The sequence below is a fragment of the Phallusia mammillata genome, chromosome 8 (assembly GCF_965637545.1).
Source record: "Phallusia mammillata chromosome 8, kaPhaMamm4.hap1.1, whole genome shotgun sequence".
Taxonomy (NCBI): Eukaryota; Metazoa; Chordata; class Ascidiacea; order Phlebobranchia; family Ascidiidae; genus Phallusia; species Phallusia mammillata.
The window spans coordinates 14,671,142-14,693,891 of NC_137259.1; the positions used below are offsets into that span (position 1 = coordinate 14,671,142).

General features: G+C 35.4%; 1 protein-coding gene across 1 annotated transcript; it reads right to left on the minus strand.

Moving 5' to 3' along the window:
• Window positions 1-6,036: 6,036 nt before the first annotated feature.
• On the minus strand, window positions 6,037-22,030 carry LOC145204673 (importin subunit beta-1-like). The gene is made up of 24 exons (XM_080077267.1): window positions 21,792-22,030; window positions 21,390-21,529; window positions 20,417-20,518; window positions 19,666-19,764; window positions 19,493-19,594; window positions 16,719-16,871; window positions 16,388-16,447; window positions 15,604-15,693; window positions 14,877-14,987; window positions 13,978-14,079; window positions 13,480-13,578; window positions 12,704-12,776; window positions 12,183-12,312; window positions 11,648-11,762; window positions 11,449-11,573; window positions 11,221-11,368; window positions 10,940-11,048; window positions 9,825-9,932; window positions 9,408-9,490; window positions 8,754-9,005; window positions 7,938-8,046; window positions 7,691-7,805; window positions 6,958-7,142; window positions 6,037-6,637 (listed from the first exon to the last, which is right to left on the minus strand). The coding sequence occupies exons 1-23, from the start codon at window positions 21,829-21,831 to the stop codon at window positions 6,971-6,973; spliced, it is 2,637 nt and encodes an 878-aa protein (XP_079933393.1). The 5' UTR covers window positions 21,832-22,030; the 3' UTR covers window positions 6,037-6,637; window positions 6,958-6,970.
• Between the last annotated feature and the right edge of the window lie 720 nt (window positions 22,031-22,750).

Genomic DNA, 22,750 nt, shown 5'->3' on the forward strand with positions numbered 1-22,750 from the left:
CAGACAGCATGGTCATCGACGATCACAGTTTTTTAGTAACAAAATCAGTCGATGAGTATCTTGGAATTTATACAAAATGAAAATAGCAAACAACAAATGAAACCGGGCAGTCATTAATGCAACACATACAACAAGTCGTATATCAGCGGGTTAGGAATAATAACATTTTCTGGATGTCGGTTGATGATGTAGTATAATTTTAAGCGATTTCGCTTCAGCCTGATGTAATAAATCAACGTCAGGGCTTTCGGCGAAGGTCACCCCAAAGCATTCTGCAAGATTTTTTCGCGGAATGCTTGAAAGAGATATGTTGGCACAGCGATGCGTTATCGCTGTGTTGGCTAAAATTGACCAGATGAAAAGAGTTTCAAATGGTACGATGACCCGACCAACGCGTACGAATTTATGTATTTGTTTGTCCAACGTACTGCCACTTGCACAGTAAACAGGTGGCGACGTACATCCCATAAGGATTTACAGTCCAATGTTTGATTTAGTTGGACAATCACGCTTGAGAACACACTAACGAACTACAAGCGAATCGCACTTAATGCTGGAAGCCACAGCGGCATATCTCCCCTAGTGGAAAGTGCGTTCTGTGTGGACATTACGGCAAAAAGATACCTATTGTGCCCGTACATGAACAGATCAAGGCCCAGCTGGGGTAAATCATTCAACTAAAGCAGGGGTGGGCAACCTTTGTCACTGTGGGGCAAAATACAATTGCTATGATTGAATCGCGGGCCGCAACTTTATATAGCACAAGGTGATTTTACTTTGTTGCATACCAAAAATGCCTGGCTACAAGAAACATTCGCATTTGATTCTAACTGCATATTGTCGGGTCGCAGAAAAACAGCATCGGGCGCACTAATCTGCTCAAAAAAATGTAATAGTTGGACTTGTTTGCCAGTACATTTGAAATCCAAGTGTCTCTGCGGGCCGCAGGTTGCCCACCCCTGAACTAAAGCAATCAACCTGTTTGTTGTCTAAGTACCAGTACATTGGAGAAACAAACAAAAAAATGTGCGCGTTGGTCAATTCACCGTACCATCTGGAACACTTAATTCAATCGAACAATTTAAACCATCACAGTGATAACGCATCGCTGTGCCAACATTTCGCTTTAAAGCATTCCGCCATTTATACAAAAAAAAAACGTCCATGCAGAGTGCTTCGAGTGACCTACGTCGAAAGCCCTGACGTGGATCTATCAGATCAGGCCGAAGCGAAATAGCTTAAAATTACCAGTACTTCAATTAACATCAAGAAAATGTTATTGCCCCAAATATGCTGATGTACGACTTGTATACATGTTGTATTATTGATTGCTTATTTTCTTTAGCCCGGTGTTTCGTCTGTTTAATCTGGGTTTTTGTGCCAAAAGCTTTGACGTGCGCGCCTTTAAATGATAAGAAGTTACTTTTGGGTCAGATGTTGTTTGTCAAACTAGTGTTAGCAAAGTCTCCAGTGCTTTGCTTCAGTTTAGTGTTTTCGTATCACTTTGTTGTGTTTTAGATACTTTTATTCTTCCTTTATTGATGTTTTATCTTTAGTTTTATAGGAAATGAAGATGCCATTAGGCGAAAAATTGGGGTTAGTGTTTTAAACGTATCGCTAACATAACTTGTGCTAAATCACTGACTTTTGATATCTAGAAAGCTTTTGTAGTATATTATACGATCAGGCTAAAGCGTAGGCTACTCGTAAATTCTAAAACCGCACACCGCCAGGTAGCGGTACGACATTGTAATGATCGAAAACTATGATTCGCGCCCAGTCTAGGTCTTGGGGTTAGTGTTTTAAACATCTCGCTAAGATAACTTGTGGTAAATCTGAGCGCTGACTTAGGGAGATATCTAGAACGCGTTACGGTATGTGTGCGGAATTTTAATCCAACAAAAAACTAGTGATGGGACGATACCAGGTTTTCAAGCGAGTACCGATACCGAGTAGGCTACCATATGTATATAGGCTACCTTCGATATCGAGTACGATTACCGAGTACTTAAGTGTAGTGCTGCACTTAGTTGTATATCACTGGCTAATTTATTTGCCATGGTCCGGGTACAGGCATGCACACTCACATGCCATGGTCCGGGTACAGGCATGCACACTCACAAAAATGTAATCTCCACGTGATAGCGAAAAAGATATACGTAACCTGGCGGAACTTTTTTCCAATTTTGTGCTGTCCGAAGCAAATATTGGCGTAAAGTTGCCCGTATTCTTATGGTGTACATCGGCCTTCGGTAGGCTACTCGCACGTTGGTATCGAAAACTGAGACAAAATATTTCGATACCACTGAAATCGTTCGATACGAGTAGGCTACCTCGTCCAATCACTACAAAAAAAACGCCATCAATGTTTTAGCAAATCGCTTCAACAAAAGTGGCTTATTGCTTTGTTAACGAAAGGCTGACACACAGACTGATTTGGGTGTACTGAAATTGTTGCCTATGTGTAACTGGAATAGTCCGTAGAGCATCCGTGGATCAGGACAATTTCTGTAGGCTTATGGTCCCATTGCACAGCCAATTTTGATGTTGTAGGCCCGGTAAAAAAATCACTCTGATCAGGTTTATAGGTCCTAGTAATAAAAGAATTCACAAGGCGAGGCTCCCTAAAAAAAAATTTTTTTCGGTTATTTTTTTGTTATTCACACTTTTGTTTCAATATTCAGGTATTTACTGAAGCTACACGGTGCACCAGACAGCCTCGGGATACAGAAAAGTTATTCAAAAAGCGAAACTGATATTCAAGTGCAGGGGTCACCAAACTTTTTTCACTGCGGGCCGGATAAGTTTAATAATAGTTTAATAATAATTCGTGCAAGCCGGATAGTTTACATGCCCTAGCGCCGTCTTTGCGAACTTAGACCGCAAGGCGATTTTGATAGGGGCGCCAAGATATGGTCTTTCTATAATCTCATTAAAATCTGGTGATGCGACTATTAAATTGCATAGTTAGTCTCATCTTAAAAGCAACGCTTGTATATTACGTCACAAGTGACCAAAGAAAGCAATCGTTTGCGCACAATTAACACTTTTAGTCTTGTTTGTGACGTAACAAACTGGCTTTGGGTCAATCCTGGGTGTTGTAATCCCATGAAACAAGGTAATATCAATTCTACATATCGCGACAGGAAAACTTTCGTAAGAAGTAGATCAATTTTTAAATGTACAAACAAAGTTATCAATGCGATTTGACAAACCAAAAAATGTGGTCGCGGGCCGTAGTTTGGTGACCCCTGTTCAAGTGGATCCCAACTTTAAACCAGGAGCAGATCAAAATGCTTTACCAAGTTTATCAAACTGACTTCCAAATGTTTCAATACGAAACGGAAAAAAGAGTCAATACCTTCAGTTTCACCAAGGGACTAAAAACATAAATACGGGGGATTTTTACTGTAAAATTCTTGTTTAAACAACTGTCGTTTGACCGTCGTGAAACGCATCGATCCAAGTGAAACAGATTTTGTAAGACCATCGAAATAAAACTAAAGTTGTATGTCGGTTACAGCGTTTTAGGTTAAAACATTGTCCTGTCGCCTATAAACTAAGTTGGGTTCTTATAAACGTTTTATGGATGACAGAACTAATGATACTCGCCTTTGTAAACTTTGGGATTGAGGTGGGTGAAGCCCAAAAATCAGACGACACAAAGCACAACAAGTGTAGTGACGTCATAAATAGTTAAAAGGAAGCGGGAAAACATGTTGTTAATTTTATCAACCAACTCATAACAGTAGTTTTCAATTTTTTAAGCCAGCAGCGCAATAACAAAGTAAATCGGCTTCTCGCAGCAAAACAAATCTTAATTTGCAACTACTCTGGTGGGTGATCATTGGTTGTCTGACCAGAGCCACTACATGCGATCAAAGTCTGTGTTTTATATTTGCTTTGCAAGCGATATGGACTATGTTCTGACCAATAATAAATAAACACCAACGAGTGTTTGCAAGCAAAAAAATATGTCGAATATTTTGCTTCTGATAGATTCATAATAATTCACACACAAAAAAGCAAAATTTAGGATCCAGTGATACAAACAGTAATAGCAATGAGCTGGCGTATCTCCGAGTTTGACAAACCGTTTTTTGCAGATGATGCAATGCAACCATTTGATAAAAATTTGTATTGCTTAGGCCTATTTTGGTTATATTAACCTTGTATGATATCTTATATTACCCGTCTTTTATTTACAGAAGTTTTAGTTTTGTCCACATTGCCTTTCAAGAATAAAAACAAATTCGTGGTACTCCAGAACCATCAAGATTTCCGTCCACAGTACCCCTCACTGAATGTTAGAAGCATGCTTTTTTTCAAATTGCAACACAGGGTGTGCAAACTGGTGTTGTAAAAAAACACACAGATGTAGATTATGTCAAATTCATAGTATTAAAGAACAACTAAAAGTTGTTTTGTTTACATTACCTTTTTCACTGAATGTGAGAAAAATGTTTGTTTTAAATTGTTTAAACATACTGCTGTAAAAACACACATATGGATTATGTTGATGCTTGTTGAAGGTGAACCTTGGATCTTGTAAACATTTTTCTTGTAAACAAATCTTGTAAACATTTTAATAGTTTTGCATCCAATCCACATGTGAAGCAAAATATTTTATCTGGAGAATTTTAAGACTTCATAGTGATTTTCCTCCATGATTTGGCAAAATCAAACATGATATTATAGTTACTTTGTATTTTATGTTTTAAAAGTATTTTAAACAATATACAACTCAAAACATGTAGCTTAAATAACTGATACCTTGTTTGACTTACTTTTTGCAATTTTCGGTTTGTTTGAGAAAGGACAATGACCACAAATTTTCATATTTGCAACACATATTGACATTTAGGATGGAGCTGGTCCAAATGTAAATCAAACAGTAGATTAACTGTTGTGTGCATCTAAACTAAACTTTATTCAGAGAAATGTTTGTTTTGTAACATTGCATTTGTTCACTTACCTTTCAAAAATGCTTGCTTTTTAAAAAACAACTTCCAAAAACGAAATCAAGATTGGAGGTTGGCTATCTAGTTATCGCGCCCAAAATATTTTTATCCAATCGCTACAGCGACTTTGAAACACAAATATAAAAAAATATTTCAAATGTTAAATACCGCACCGTTTTATTTGTGTTTTTAGCATTATTACTTCTGCTGTCAATTTTTGGTTGTTGTTATTTTTATGCACACTGCTTGATTATAGGCCAAGAAAGAAGTGAGTGACAGTTGGGATGCTCTCGGGAATTGGTCAAGCTCTGCTTTGGTGAATGATTAGTACCGAGCATTTCAAGCTGGTTGCTTGACCAAACATTAACTGTACTTGGTCCTGGACAACAATTTCACGAATTATTTGTCCCGCACGCATTTTTTTACCTTCACCGCCAATAAAAGTCAAAATTAATCCCGATTAAAAACCCTGAGCTATTCCAGATTAACATTTCTGGTCTGTTTGTAAACCTTAATTAGGTATTATAAATCAATTAGTTACGTAACGGCTATCTACACTTTTTAGTCCGCAACCTTACTTTTATATAACATTCTCCAAGTTCTTCGAAACATCTGTAGGCCTACGCTCTGTAGGCTACACATGAGACAACAACTTAAAATGTCTGGTTTTGGCTGCTCTCTCTCGACCTACCTACTTTTCCAGTTTGTATATCACAACTAAACGGCGATTTTTTGGCAACAAAAAAATATATCCAACTGGGTCAAAACAATAAGACGTATATTCTTCGCTGTCTCGTTCTTTTTTGTCTGTTTCTTATTTTGAGACTTTTTCAGTACCGGTTTCGGCATCAGTTTTGACCAAAAAAATGATAAAATTAAAATTTGTGCAATGAAATTATGAATAAATTGCAATTTCTGAAGAAGGGGGCATGTTAAATAATTATTGTATTTGTTACAGCCGGTTTAGGACACCATGGTCTTCAAGGAACCGAACGTTTTTGCTCTTAAAAAACTATGAAAAATATTCTTCAGCCTGAAGTATTGCGATTTGCTGCAAAGCTAAAATTCCACAAACTTAGGTTTTGGATTTACTTCATTAAAGGGCGCATAAATGAAAAGTACATCATACACAACAGACAAATAGGAGAGAAACTCTTTTGACCGGGGGATTTGGGGCCGCATTCTTTCACACAGACACAAAGATGGTTGGATCAGTAGGATTTGAACTTTGACGAACTTGTACATTTGACATCAATTTTCACTGAACTCAAAAGATATATATCCACACTTGAAGTTGGATTTTACAGTAGCACCCATTCAAGATGATACAAACTCTTTTTTTAACACAGAAAAGTCGGTTTATGGCAGTCAACTGGGCATTTGTAAGATTCGCATTCAATGCATTCAAAACAGCAAGCACTCGCATTATTCGGTGAAACACCATTGAGACTGCAGTTTATTGCAGACGGGGTTCACATACTCTTAAGGCACAGTGTCAATCATACCAGCATACCGCTAACATACACACTCACGCATTTGCCACAGAAAGGGGGTTTGTTGCGTCACAGCCGGGGTCACACACGCAATTGTGATGTCACATTTTGGTCACGCGTCAGGCATTTAACACAAACGCACGCACAGCCGAAGAAAGGGCGAACAGTCGCTGCTTTTGCTGTCTGAAAAAAAGTGTGTGTTAAAAAATGGATATGATTTTTACAAGTGGAAATATACAATGAAATCAAGAAACTTATTTTGGACAACGTATTGTTACAATTTTTCGATTTGACTGTATCTAACAATCAATAAAACATTTGTAATTTATAATATCGCTTTTAGAGGTAGGTTTTAAAATAAAGTGTTTTTTTAGACCAAAAAAAGTGTAAAACACATTTCTGCAATTAAACGTAATACATCTAACTCAGCAGAAAATGTGTAAGGACAATATAAAATTTGAATACTTTTACTGGTGATAACAGGATAAAAATTAGCGCCCAACCTTTAAGTTTTGGTCATTCCCTGTTTAACTTTCTTATTTCCTTTGTTCCCCAAATTGCCAAGCTCTTCGTTTTCGACGTTTTTGAACGACGTCCCTCAGTCAACAAGTCAGCTATGGCTGTTTTTGATTGAATCAACTTGGATAGGTTTGCTCCAGCAGATGGTCCAAACGCAACGCACAGATCACTACAAATAAGCAAAGGAGGTCAAAAAACGTATTGCCAGAAAGTTTGTTGTCTCAGAAAAGGCTTTTAAAGAATGATACTTCAGTAAAGAAGTACCTTCATCAAACAATAATGAAATTGTGTTACATACGGACAATTTACAGAACAGCAACTGTAAAACCAACAGGTCACAAATTTAAGGCATTATTTTTACTTTGAGAAATATAGCATATTTTTGGGTTTTTTTCTTTTATAATGGTTAATAGGGACAAATAAGTTAAGTATTTAGGGCGCTAATATCAGAATGTTTTTCGACATTAGCATTCTCGCAAACCAAAATTTTATTTTATCTGTTTCCAGTGGTTTTAAGCAATGACAATAATGCTTTTAGTTCAAACGGGCGGCACAAGATTACAACTTATAATCTAGCGGTTATACGGCGATTTCGTCAACCATGACTTCTTGCAAAACACGAATACCAAACACTGTGACTGCAAATTAACAGTAGTTTATACATAGCAATTGTAGGTTAAAGCAGAAGCAACATTGTATGAAATAAATTCACGGTACCCGAGCAGACCAGAGGCTGCAGCAACAGTCCCCTCCGAGTGATCCTCGTCTTTGGCGATGCTCTCGATAAACGACAGAATAAAGACAATGTGATCGTTCACCAAGGCTACGTCCTCTGCAACACAAAAACAAAGTAACAGTTTAAATCTGACTACAGTGTTTTTGTAGAGTGGTTTTCGGGTGCTCAGTCAATATTGATGTCTATCTTTGAGGAAATGATATGGGGTCAGACTTTAATGCTACACACCGCTAATTTCCTTCTCGTTGTCCCCTTTTAGTCCTTGGATAATTCCTGTGTAAGCTTCCAGGCAGCTCTCCCTTAGCTCATTGAGGTAATCAACCATGTCATAGTCCGTCTGAGAATAGTAAAAAAATAATGTTTTGCACTATTAACGCAAGGGAATCTACAGGAATCAAGTAGAAATTGGTGTTCGTTTTCAAAGAGTTTGGTCGTGAACTACATAGTTTGTTGTTTAAGAAACGCAGGTTAAAAGTATTCTGTTTAACAGCTAATTCACTACAGACTATGACGACACGAGTGTATGACGTGAAATAATATTCAGTACTAGAATTCCTTCTGTACCACTGTGTGCCAGCCTCTACAGCAGGGGTCGGCAACCTTTGAGGCGACGCGTGCCAATGTACTTGTTATTTCCATGTGTTAATGACCTCGCGTGCCAACGTTTTTCTAAATAATAGTGGTTCGTGCCAGCAAATATCAATAATAAAGAGAAAGTAGAGCGTTTTGTGCATGTAAGGCAAAATTTTAAGACAAAGGCAAAAAACTATAAACAAGCAGTGTAACAGGTTAAATCGTTGCTTCAATATTAACACGCAAATCGGTTGGCGTGCCATGAAAAACCACCTCTAGCCAGGGGTTGCCGACCCCTGATCTACAGTCTACTACAGGCCTTGAAACAGTTTATTTTTATTCAAGGACTAAATGAAAATGTTAAATAATAAAGTGTGTATTGTGTGTGATCAGGCGGTTGGAGGCTTAATCAAGTTCGCGGATCAGGTGAGAAACAAAGATCTAAAATTTGATATGAACGCATAAGGTTACCTTATCAACATGAGCACTGGCGGCCTGTTGCAGTGTCTGCATCACAATGTCTAAGTACTTCGAGAATTTTCCTCCTACAGCGAGAGCAATGTCGCCAAACACAGAAAGAATATGTGGCTTTACACTCCGATGTACGCTGGCATCTGATAGGTTCGTCAGCAGTTCAGTCATTATTTCGTCACAATAGGGCAAGACCTGGCGACCCACTGCACGACAGATGTCACCAACCACTCCAACTGCTGCTATGCATACCTGTGTGACGTAATAAAGTTAAAACAGGATGTATATTTACACATTATGGGATTTGCTAGCAAGGGATCGAAATGTTCTGTTTGAGCGAAAAACGAACATCTCATGTTATTCGTCGTTCGGCCTTGTGTGTTTGAATATTATGATGTCACACATTCACAACGTAACAATACAGGTTCGTGTCACGATGCTCAAAGGTTGTAGACAAGTTTGATCATGACTTAAGATTTTCTACATAATGTTATGCTTGGAAATCTCCAAAATCAACCATCACTTTTGAGTGTCAAAAATGGCAGTGTTTGGTATTGGCAACTTGGCCCCATTATTCAACAACACGGACAGGCTCTGGTTTTGCAATTTGCTGCAACTCGGCGAAACAGATTTTTCAAGTTGAGATTATTTTACCTGGTATTCTGCTTTGTTCTTGAGGCCAGCAATGAGAAACTCCTTAAAGGCATCAGCATATTTCATAAATCCATCTTTGACAACTGTAATTACAATTTCGTTTATAATATCACAAAATGGACACAATTGTTGAAGCTTACAAAAAATTTCAGAACATGCTTGAATCAGACTATAAAAACATTTTCTATCATTTCCATGTTCTTTGTGGCTAAACTTATTGAACAAAATGCACAATAAACCGCAGTATAAAAGATAGTGTTTAATGACAGAAATCTGTAGCTATAGGTTGTAAAGTGTACCACAACTTAAAAAGAGTCTATTATCTCCGCAAAAACTACTCATGAGTCACCGACCTACAAGACTGGTGATATAGTCCTCTCCAGACTTAGCAAACTTTAAGTATGTAAGGAACTGTACCTTCAGTTAGAGTTCCCACTGCCATGAGTGCATCTTCCTGCACACCACCAGATCCTGTACTGGATTTCAACATTTGAAGAAGGGAGGCCATTACATTGTCAGCAATATCTGAAAATATATGAAGGTTGCACCAAGTAGATAAATTACAATCCATACCAACAGGTTAAACCAAACAAAAAGTGATTGGTAAAGTTAGAATTGTTTGCTTTTTCTGTGTCTAAAACTTCATAGAAGCACTCAATTAGTGCCTTGATAAGAGACCACAAGTAATATAATATAGATCAGTGGTCTTCAACCTTTTTTAAAGCGACCCCAATTTAAAAGAAAGTAAAATCAGCATTTACATGCGACCCTATTTTTTCCGATAGGGACCCCATACTATTCCTATTTTCATGCAAATATGGCCGCTTAATTTTCAAGTAGACTTTAGACATTAGAATTCCGAGTGCATTATTACGATCAATGTTAGATCCTAAAATTTTGTTTAAATTAGCCAAGCTAATTTGCGTTAAAGCCCACCAGTTTGCAGAAATCAGTAAATTTATGTATTTTTCCCTGTACCCGTTGTATTATTTTGGACACAATATGTCATTCATATGGCTCTATCGCGTAACAAAGGGTTGGACAACTTGTGGTTTATATACATTATTGCACCACAATGATTAGATTGGGACATGAGGTACCAAGCTGTACAGCAAAACATGAGCAAAGGCAGGGAACTAGAACAAAAACGTACCGTTTTTTGCTAATAAATGTAAACGCCAATAAATTGAATATAACGACCCCCCAAAACGTTTAGGCGACCCCACTTGGGGTCGCGACCCACAGGTTGAAGACCACTGATCTAGATCAAGGGTCGGCAACCCCTGGCAAGAGGTGGTTTTTCATGGAATGCCAAACAATTTGCGTGTTTATATTGAAGTGACAATTTAACCTATTACACTGCTTGTTTACAGTTTTTACCATGTCATTGTGCTAAAATTCAGCTTTACATGCACAAAACACTCTGCTTTTTCTTTATTATTGATATCTGCTGGTACGAACCACTAACAAATAAACGACTAGATATTATTCGTTCATACTTTAGGGTACAGTTTTTTATCTTTGAACAATACCTGCAATATGTTCTTCTTTGACCTTTCGCAAAACACTTTGAAGAGTTGCACAAAGAAGGGATTGTAAATCATTGTAATGAGAACGATCACTTGTTGACTGAATGTGGGACTAAAAATTGAAGTATAAGTATTTCTCTGACAGTAATATTGAGCCTATTTCAATGGTATGTAAACAAAATTTTATGAAACAATCTGGCCCAAAAGCGAAGTATTGGCAATGGCCATGTTAAAAAAAAGAATTTAAAAATCTGTCTAATTATATGTTTAAAATTGGCATTTACCTCCATTTGAAGTAGAGCATGAATTCTTTCCATAATTACTCCAGTGGTTTTTAGCACAGTCTCATAGCAATCTTTCGGACTGTTTTTAATCATTTCCATAACAGCTTCATATGCTGCACTTCTTAGATTGTTCTGATGTCCATCACTCCTACAGAAGGAAAATCAGAAGTTTGCAGTTGTTACTGGATAAAGACAGTTTAGTTGTGGAAATATGATTTTTGATTTTACCTGTCAGTTGTCTGCAGCAGTTTTTCTACAACCTTTTCATAAACTTGTGACATACAGTAAGTTTCTGGGTCCTCATCACCAACATCAGCTACATCATATGCTGACTCAGCAAGGGATGAAAATGCCTGAACATATACAGTGTTCCAATAATGACCACATCATGTTTGCTGAATGGATATTTCTTGTACTTTTTACTTACCCAGCATATATTAGTTGCTACTCTTGGTTCAGCTGTAAGACTTTCTGTCATTGCTGCCAGCAAAGGCATCAAGAAAGTTTCTTTCAAAGCAGCTTCAGGAATCAGTTCACAAATCCTGTTGTAAGAAAAATTGTCAAAACCCTCACAACTAAATGGTTCACTTTTTTTGAAAAAACTTCCAAAATATGAGGAATTATTTTTAATTCCAAATTAAAATCAACTTTTAAAAATTTTACCAGAAAATTGAAACATACACTACTTTTAAAAGATCAAAAAGGTATAATTTTCAAAAAACTTTCAAAAATATGACTGTCACCAACAAAGATTGCAACCATTATTATCCAGGACAAGTAAAACATTAAACATACTCAGAAAAGAATTTCATAATTTTTCAACATTTCTGCAACCTTTGTCACTGTCCGAGTTTAAGAATATTTTACTCAAAGAAAATAGCTATAACATGTCTTGTCAGAATTTTCAGAAGCATGATTTCTGTGCTTAACTTTATATTTATGCTACCAGCAATATTACAAACCTTCCCACGGCCCATGCAGTTGTATCGCGTACAACAACGCTTTCATCTTTCAACAGTGATATAAACATTGGCATTCCTTGCTCAACAATACTTGTTAGTTTCTCAGTGGACGGCCCTTCCAATATGGATCCTACACACAAAAAAATTAGTACAAATGGTAATTAAAACTGTTAACATGCTTGGTTGGCAGAAGTGCAACAAAACTGGGTTGTAGGGTTGTAGGGTTGTATTTGAATGTTATGTTTATTCAAATATTAGCTGCACCAATGAATTTCACAACATACATATATTCATGTAACAATACATTAGTATGCGCAACATTCAAAACCTCCACAATGTAGTGTATGTTTATTCCCGACAAAGGTAGGCATAAATCATTGCGCTTAAAACATCTGGTGTGATTTAGTATCTCTAAAACGAAGTGTGATTTAGTTATTTCTGTTTCTACTGTAATACAATTGTGCTTAATAAAGCAAGTAGCATGGTTTACAACTATCAACAAGCTGAATAAATTTTCTTACCGAATGCCATGACAGCAGCATCTCGAAACCTCCAATCAGTATTTGTTATGTGTTCGGTAACAAAAGGCACAACCTAAAAATCACAAACACAATAATTCATTCATCTGAATACAGCATTGCAAAAAAACATTTTCAGCTTAATTTTCAAGTCACAACTCATTTTAAATATATTTTACACAACAGGTGTAAGTCAGAGTTTCAATGGTTTATGACTTGAAATATGCCAAGTCTTGGTAAAAAATGAACTTTACTCACTGCAAGTAAATTGGTTTTAATCAAGACTGTCAACACAGCTAATTTAAGGTTTGCTGTTTTTTTGCAATTGATGGCAATATGTCAACTGCACAATAATTAACTGTTCCAAAACTACTTATGGTACAAAAGTTTTGCCTCATATCTTTTTTTGCGTTCGGTTACAAATCCTGTGGACAAACATACCCAGTACACTTCAAGCATCACTTAAATAATAGGACACTTGACTTGATAACTCATGTTATTTTGGGTGTCCTTGCGTTTTTACAAAACGGTATAATATGGATATGTCTGAGGAAGTGACTATGCAAATAAATAAACTTGACTCGGCTCTTAGTGTGACCCCTACTGAGTTGGTTCCATAATAACTAGGGATGGGCCGAAAATGACAGTCGTAAAATGCGTTAGATGGTAGAAAAGCGCATACTTCTGGTGCCTGTACAGCTTAAGTCAATATATTGTCTCAGTATATTTCTGCACTGATAGAATGTTGTTGATATCAATATTGTACAATATGAAGTTACCAGTGGCAACACATCATCTTCACAAAGGGTTGTAAGGAGCATAAGACAAACTCCTGCTGCTTTCGATGGATTCCAGTCATCTTCATCATCTAATTCTTCCTGCATTAAAGCAAAACCAGAGATCATGGTGGAAAAGCTATTTAGTATTGCAGGCAGCATGAATTGCACAATCATAATATTAATGAGCATTAAATAATTTAATCATTCGATTTTCCACATATATAAATGTTACAATTACAACACCTAAAATGAGTATTGAAGTGGTTGCCAACCGTATTTTGTACAAATGGTTTAAACTGATTGCGTTCTCTTGGGCTAAGCGGTTGGCTTTTATGCTTTTATATATATATAAGTTAGAGTAACTTAAATAACATTTTTTGTTTAAAAAACTCAAGGATTTCATTATGTCTTTGACAAAGGGGCATTTGTAAGATAGATTCTTTAAAATTCAGAAACAATTTGCAACAGGAACTACAAAACACAAGAGCATTATCTCACCTGTCGTGCAAGTATACTGGTGAGGATTGGAATAAGATATTGCAATGCACCTTTTGCATAAAACTTGCTGATATTCTCTGGTGGCCGTCCAGCCTCTGCAGCCTAAACAGTCAAAATATTGGTCATTTACATATTGTATGACTCAATATCACAAGGAAATGAATACTGTCTCAACGTCTTTTGCTAACCCAGAGTCTCACAGGCAAGGTTCTTTTTACAAGATTTTCCTTCTATTTGCACTTTTTGTTTTAGTCCATTGTCAGAAGATAATAGAAAAGTCTAAGGCAAAGTATCTAGTGGACCTAATACTGGGACTCAAACATAAAAATACTAGCCCAAAATCCAACCTTAAACAAAAAAACTTTGGATTAAGTTCAGTTGGTGAAATTGTAGCACAACTTAACATGTGTAAATTCAGGCCAAAACCAAGTCCAGTTTGTTGCAACTAAGCTAGAACCCAGCACCATGAAATGTCCAGTCCAACTTACAACTGTAGTCTAAAAAGCTATAAAAGCTAATAAATCTTGAACAATGTTTTGAAACATTGCAACACAGCAAGATAATGTATATCTTCAGGTGGAACTCAAATCCATGACCACTAGATATTGAGACCAATTTTTTTTAACCGAATCTTTAGATGGGTTTATTGTTGGTCCATACAGTGGTGTTATTCAGTTGGTTCGCACCGGTTCTATAGAACAGTCTCACAAAATTTTTTGAGATCAGCGGACCAGTTAGCATTACTGTCAATGGACTTTTTGTAACAGAACTGGCTGAAAAATATGACTTTTGTGATAGAACCGGCCGACAAAAATGTGAATCCTACCACTGGTGCCATGTCAATGTAAGTGGCAGACAGGTAAAATAATTTGTGCTGTTATAAAACAAAAAAGCACTACCTCGTTCAGCTCAATAGAAAGATCCATTTCTTCTTCACAAACACTTGACCAGAATTCAATTCCTTGCAGACAAACTTCATCTTGGCTGGATTTCATTGCACCAACAGTTATCTGAAACCCAAATTGTTTAATCAATAAATTTAATCAAAATAGATAACTACATAAACCTTGTGACGTTTATAACATCTTACTGTTGCACAGTTATTTTCGAAGAGGTGAACATTCAATACAATTGTGTCAGCAAGCAAAATAAACTAAACTCAATTCACCTGGATTATTTGAAAAAACTTAATTGTATACATATATTTTTTGTGAGACAATGGTAAAAAAAACATAGAATATTGGTTAATAGCCCCGTTGCCAATTTGTTTTTTGTCATTAATCTATATATATATATATTTTTTTTTATAGAATATTTTGTTTTGGAATTCAGTATGCATAATAACAAGGATCGTGATCATCTTGAATAATCAGAAATACCTACTCATCACATGTAATGATGTACTGGCCAGGTTGTCTCATTAATGAGATATATACACAAAATTATTCAATTTTGAAGGTCTTTTCATCTGCTAATTTTATGACCTAATATTTCCCTTTACAATATCTACACCAAACCGTTTTTTTAACAAAGCCCTAGCATAATTTTAAAAACATAAGTTTGCAACAGATAATGTATGTTGTAAATCGTACCATAGTAAAGGTATGAAAATTTCATATAACTTACTGCAAACAGTGCAGGGCCCATGTAAGTTTCCATATACTTGTAGTAGAGAGACATAATCTTTACCATACACTGCAGGGCGACCACTTGAATCTGAAAACAAACATGTTTTTGAAGCATGTTATTAAACCACTACTGATGTTTGAAAATGTACATGAAATAAGAATTTAAAAATGAACTGAAGTAAGTTTCCTTACTATATGAATGTTTAAATGTTGTTTCTGTTTAATATAAACTATTAAATACAAATAAGAGATATTGATACACTATGTTTGTTTCTGTTCCATGGCTGGATTACACCTAACAGTTACAATTTCTTTTAAATGCTTTGCATTGCACCATTCAAATAAGTATGAATCTCCTGCGTTATGCACTTTAGTAAGCATAGAATTTTACAATTCAGGGGCCTGTGGGTGAACCACTGGGTCATAAGGGGTTAAACTTTGGGAGGAAAAATATCGGACAACATATCATTTTTGTAAATTTAAAAACGTTTAAATGACTCTTTCCTCGACCGTAAGGAAAGAAAATTTATGTACTAAAGTAAACTAAATTGTTCAGAATAATTCTAGTAAACATAAATACCATAAACTTGGTTAATCCAAACTTGTGAAGACCAAAAAGCATTTTTCAGATTATGTTGAGTATTTCAGGCCTTACTACAAATTATTTGAACCTCAAATTTTGTCCGAATTATGGGAAGATTCAGATTTATCGAACCCGGTTTAATTGACGTTTACAGTACAACTTAAAGCAGTCAACTGAGAAAATGAATAAACTATGTTACCTTTGTGTCCTCTACTTGGGTAGCTTCACATGTAACTTGCATGATAAAGTTTCTTTCAGTCTGTAGATGTTTGCAAAGTGAATTAAATCACAAAAAAATTAAATAGTAAAAATAGACATATCCAATAAGTAAGTAAAACACTGATAATGTAATACACTTCTTGTGCTGCAAAATGTTAAAAGATATGCCTAATATTCTGGGCATCGTGGAAAAGCATTATTGCTTGTTTTAGATTTTTTTAAAGTTGGTCCGAACATTTTTTTATTTTTACAATTTCTGGACAAACTGTTATTACACTAGTGCAGCATAGCAGATAAAAAATTCAACATACCTCAGATTCAAAGTTTTCTTTAGTAAATTCGAGAGTGTTTAACATTGCGTTGGCAGCTGCCAGTTTTACATGGTTGCTCTGTTCATCTTTGTGCATTCCTTGGACAATCGCTGTTAGAATTTCATTGGAATGACAAACTAGGTGTTCAGGTTCCTGCGTAAATTAAAATAGATACAGTAACTAACTAGAAGAGTGGCTTTCTGATATACTTCCATTTTATATATATTCTATATGATATTTACCAATTTACTATACACATCATTTGATCTACACGTATGATTGTTTTTGTAAACAAAAACAAATGGGTCCCCACATGTGTGTTTGTGCGGATTGACAGTAAACAAATGTTGCGGTGATTTTTTAGATTCTTAAGGACAAATTTTTAGAAAACATTAACCCAATAATAAAAAAAATTGTTTGTATTCTTTTTGCACTATTATTGTCATATAATTACAAAAACATTAAAAAAACGTAACAAATACTTTAATTTAATCTCTTGCTTTGACCCAGATATTGTCGTCCAAGGTCGGGTTTTGAACACAATTTTTTTAGAAAGCTGTAACAGTTGTGTTACAGACACTTAAAATTAAAAAGCAATTTGCTACAAGTGTATACATAACAAATTGTTTTTCATTTAACTTTGTTTCGCAAAACGAGTACCATTGACCTGTAGCAACCTCTCAGGGTGCACACGCCAAACGACTGTTTGACCTTTTGACACCGTTTTCAATAGCATGCCGTCCTGAGTGTTCAACAATACCGTTAAGCCTAATTTATACATGCCTTGAGTATTGATTCCTAAATTGATTGTCAAAAAAAAAACGCTACGTTATGAAGAAAGAAAGTTCTGAACTGTGTTTGTAATACCTACTAGTTGACCTTAAGTAACCCGTGATCATACGGCGGCCAACCTGACATCGAGCATTTAAAAAAACATTTATTTTGCAAAAAAGTCAAGTTTATTTTTTTCATCTTTACTTTGATTAACAAAGTTTTGCTTGACATATACAAAACCGAAGCACGCTTATTAGGTTTATATCATGTCATAGGTGTAAAACCTTCGCCAAAACTAAAAATGTGAGTGATAACTTAATAAAACGACATAGCATTGCAATACAATCAATATTCTTCTTACTAATTAGATATGGTCACATGAAAAATTTACGCCCATACAGTCAATTTGGCAAAAAGTTGTCAAGCAAAAAATAATAGTCATCAGTAAGATGTTTTACGCTTTATTGTATGGCCACATTTTTTTATTATACCTTGAAACATGTACACCGGCCGGATGACATTCGAGACAACTCATTTGTATTGCTGGTTGTTTTTATGTGTAATACAAGTAGGTGAAACCCACTCAATGGCGGTAATTTAACTATGGCATATAGACACAACTTTCATGATGTTACAACTACCAACGAAACCAGTGCATCTTGACTGACTAATGCTTAAAAAGTTTCCATGCTGTAGACATGCGCAGCGCCTTTGTATTGACTTTAGCAATAATTGAAAACAGATATAAACATGAAACTCTTCGATGAGCGAACCAAAGGGTTTTGTTTTTTAGCACAGAGGTCTTAAAAATCTTGACCATTTTTATCTCAATTTTTCAACACCTAGCCTTTTTTAGCTGACACAACAATGTTTATGGTTAGTTTGATATGCCAATCTGGACTACACTTTTGTATAGGACAACTAGGTTTTTGGTTTTTCAAATTAGATCATAATGTAAATTACCACTTTATCAAAACTAGAAATTGAACACGCATTCAAATCAAAATTAAACACCAAAAACTTTTCGTCATAAAAAAATGTTTTACTATTTGGAAGCCAACAAGGTGACTGCTGGGGCTATCGAGTCAAAAGAAACACATCTACTGAAAAAGAAAAAGATTTCATCCAAATCCATCAAACATTTCATGCCAAAAGTGCATGGGCAAACTTCGCCAAAAAAAAAAAAAAATAACTTTAAGCAGTGTACTCTTCAAGAAAAGGGACTAAATTAGATTTACACAAACCAACTGCAGTTTATTTTACATTTTAACTCCAACATTTGCACATTCTTCACAAAATTAATGTGGTTTTCATGTCAAGTAATTCTTGAACAGCATCATTTCAAAAATGGTCTATTATTTTATTCATTTTTACATTTTTACACCTTAAGTATGCTAGTCTGAGCTAAAACCAGTAAAAACTACTTTTGCATTGTATGACTTGAATACATACCATTATTGACTGCAGATACAAACAAACATGGAATACTGGTTTCCATAAGCTGATGATGCTAAGTTAGTGAAATTTTAGGACAGCATAGCTTACTTCAACAGACAGACAAACTGTATTCCCTTTTATTACCAGACTGCATTATGATGCAACAGCTCATGAAGTAGTGAATAAGACATATGAATTGTACGTATTGTTCGTCACAGTGCCAAGTATAACTAAAAAATATGTTTCAATGATGTGGTTTGGTCTTGTTGGTGACTGGGCTTTGAATGCATTGGACATGACACACATGCTAGTATTACATGCCTAAAAATGGCATTGGATAAACTAGCGTTTTTCAAAAAACTGCAAATTACATTAGAATTACAGCTTACTCAATATTTCTAAATTACATTAGAATAAGAATTACCTTCATTTTGCTCTAATTAGGCAACTAGAATTAGTTATTTTTGCCAGTCTGCTTTTGGGAACCCTTGACATAGCAAAATATGCTTGAAAGCTTGATCATATCTACCATGTCCTTTCAGGAAAAAATATGTTAAGCTTACCATGTCAGAACAAATGTATCCTATTGCTTCAAGTGCAGCCTCCTTTAGATGTTCAGTGCTTTCTGGAGATGTAACATTTTGAACCAGCTTGTTTATGAGATCCTAGAAACACATTGGTTGTTTTATTTATGAACAGTCTTGCAGTAAATGATTATTTCTTTGATTTTTCCGACCTGCCATTGACCAAGAGGCAATTCTGCACAGGCTATTCCAGCTATAACTTGCGCAGCTGAAGATGGCCGACTTGTTTCTGTTCCCAATGCATGGAGAACCTAAAAGTCACAATGCGACGATTAAATTGAGGTTAAACAGGTAGCAAACATGTTAACATCATCTTATTTAAAAAAGTATACCAAACTTATGTCATGATGGCCACATTGTAAATCCTTTTTCACCAATGGTGGCAGAGTGCATTACTGTTTTTGTTTGTACATTATTGACATGTAGAAATAGGATACCATATAATGGCACCTGATAAGCCCAGATTAATTTTAAATTGATCCACAGTTTGAGCTAAATAGTATGGCAAACAGTTTTTAACTGTTTATAACATCATTATCTGTATTGGGACAATTTTTCGACGTTGTTCTGCATTGTTTACCTATAAAAGGCTTACAAAAGGTCTGGCACATAAGGCTTCGGGATTGTTACAATTTTTATAGCCCATCAAAAAAACTATTTTTATTCATGTTACAGCCAACAATACATGTGTTTAAGTTTGCAAGTTCAAGGTCACATGAAATTGCCTCTCTGGGACTGCAGGTTGTGTTCCCCTGTATTATTCCATTACAATATATTGTTTAGTATTGTTGTTCATAACCCAACGCAACTAGTAAAAAATTCAATATCCAGTCAACAATCTGGGTCCAACAAAAAGTTGCTAAGAGTAAACTCTACAAGTTTCAGATCAAAACTGTAACAAACCAGGTTTTTAATGGCATGTCGAGCAGCTTCATCCAATGACAGCCATCGATGTTGGTGTTGTTGCTTCACAGAGCTGTCTTTTGATGTTAAGTAGTTTTTGACCTGGATTAGTAAAAAGAATGTTACTTTTTATGTAATTTGACATCTCAACTGATATCAATGAGTAGAGATTTCTTTCCAAAACCACCACTGGATTAATTTTATTTGCTCAAAAACTTTTAAACTGTATTATGCATTGTTTCTGTTTCGCATAAGTTTTATTCTTTTGCCCGTGCTTATCTAATTTCAAAGCAACATACAAAAAGTGTTTTTTTTTAATTTGTTTATCATTAACTGCACTACCTTACCATAAACAAGTACATATTACCCATGCATTTAAAAACTTTACATTCCACTTCCTAACTCAACTAAAACTATTAGAATTTTATCAAAACACATAGCAGCTACAGGCAGAAACAAGTGTCACAATTGTATGATAATTATAGACTTGAGTAACTTTTATGACACAACAAAACGTAACTGAACTTAATGTGACAAATTTTCTGGACATGTGTGGGTAGGAATTTTATTGCATATTTTTCTGACCTAATGATTACTACCAGAGTGTGTTTTCTTTGTTACTAATGAAGTGAAGTATATTTTGGTGCACAAGTACCAGCCTTATCATAAATGTGTTGCAAGAATGCTAGGACATGTTTGGTAAAGGATTAAAGGAATTTAATTTCAAAAAAGGCTTTCAAAAACCTAACACCCTCAACATTTGTCTTAATTTTGTGTTATTTAGAATAATTTAAATGATTCTATTGTTATTATGACATGTACTGGTGAATGGTGATAATGTAAAAAAAATTTTTTGTAAACACAGAAAAAAGTTAGTTTGAAAAATAACAACCCATCCCCACACAAAATTGTTTGAAAAACTGTCCACATAAATTAAATTGGTCAAATACTAAGACTTATGTTACATATATACCTGAAGACCTGCAGCAATTCTAGCAACCTGGCTGTGACTGGGATCTGCTAAAACTTGGCATAAACCAACTAAAAATTCTGCTCGGTTTGCATTTGCAGCTTGTTCAAGGAAATTTTGGGCATCTGTAAGTTCTTTTTGATCTGAAAAAAAAAAATTAAGTGGTAACAATACAAACATTATAAACAATAAAGTAACTGCATATCCATGCAAAAATTCAAGGGAGGTTAAAATATTGAAAAAAATACTGTAGACAAGGTATCATAAAAGGTATAATTGTACACAATGACCAAGCACACCTGTAGTAACAAACACAACGCAATTAAGCAGATATAATGTGTAAATTAATGCAAGGTTTTTCAAATATATTTTGCAACAAATGGTGCGTATTTCACAATGACTTACTTGTTGAAACAGTTTGTTCCAAAATCTGCACCAAACTCATTTTGCCTTTTTCGTTTTTAAGGACATAAATGATCTGTTCAAAACATGAGAAATGTAATTAAACATTCTGTAAACTCCCAAATTGCCCCAGAAAACCAAAACATTCCCAGAAATAAGGCCGTACTCGTAAAATGACTTTTCATTTCCATTTCGCGACAATAGTTTCTATTTTTGAATGTGCTGACATATACAGAGCGACAACAGACATTTGGTAGCGAAACTTTTAAATAACAAAATAACATGAGGCTTTTTTAACAACTTCAAAGTTTCAATAAAGGAGACCCATGCGGAAGAACTTAACGCAATCCAATGATGGATGACTATTCTTACGGCATTGGGTTTGACGTCATACTAGCGCCAAGATTTAAAATTTATAAGTCTACCGGTACTTTTATCACAACATTTTTGTAATAGTGTTGAAACATACGGCTTTTACCTATGTATATCTACATGTTGTTCAGAGTCAATACTTTAGCAATTTGCTTCAGATTTCATCAAAACTGGCAATTCTTCCGAAATATTCTTCTCGTTGTCTTTGAAACTACTGATTTCATTTCATTGCATTTCGTACATTCGCACTATTTTTTGTTATGCCATGTCTTAAACACATCGATATGTTTAGATCTGTAATGTGCATAGTATTTGTTGTGTCAACTGACGACAGTGTGACAAGATTTCACAATAACAAGTTTGCTGGTTCGTGTATATCAGCGCTGCTCATTTCGTCATTTGTATTGTTTTAACCTGAGAGTCGAACCGAAACTAAACCCGTTCCTAAAAACCCGAACCAGAGTTGAACCCTATATTTTCTTTGGTGTTGGACGCGAATCGTAAGCGATCAAGCAAAAATCCTTTTAGAACAACGCACTGAAGAATACGCGAGATGACAGCTATAGGGCGTTTTGAAAATAACGAATTTG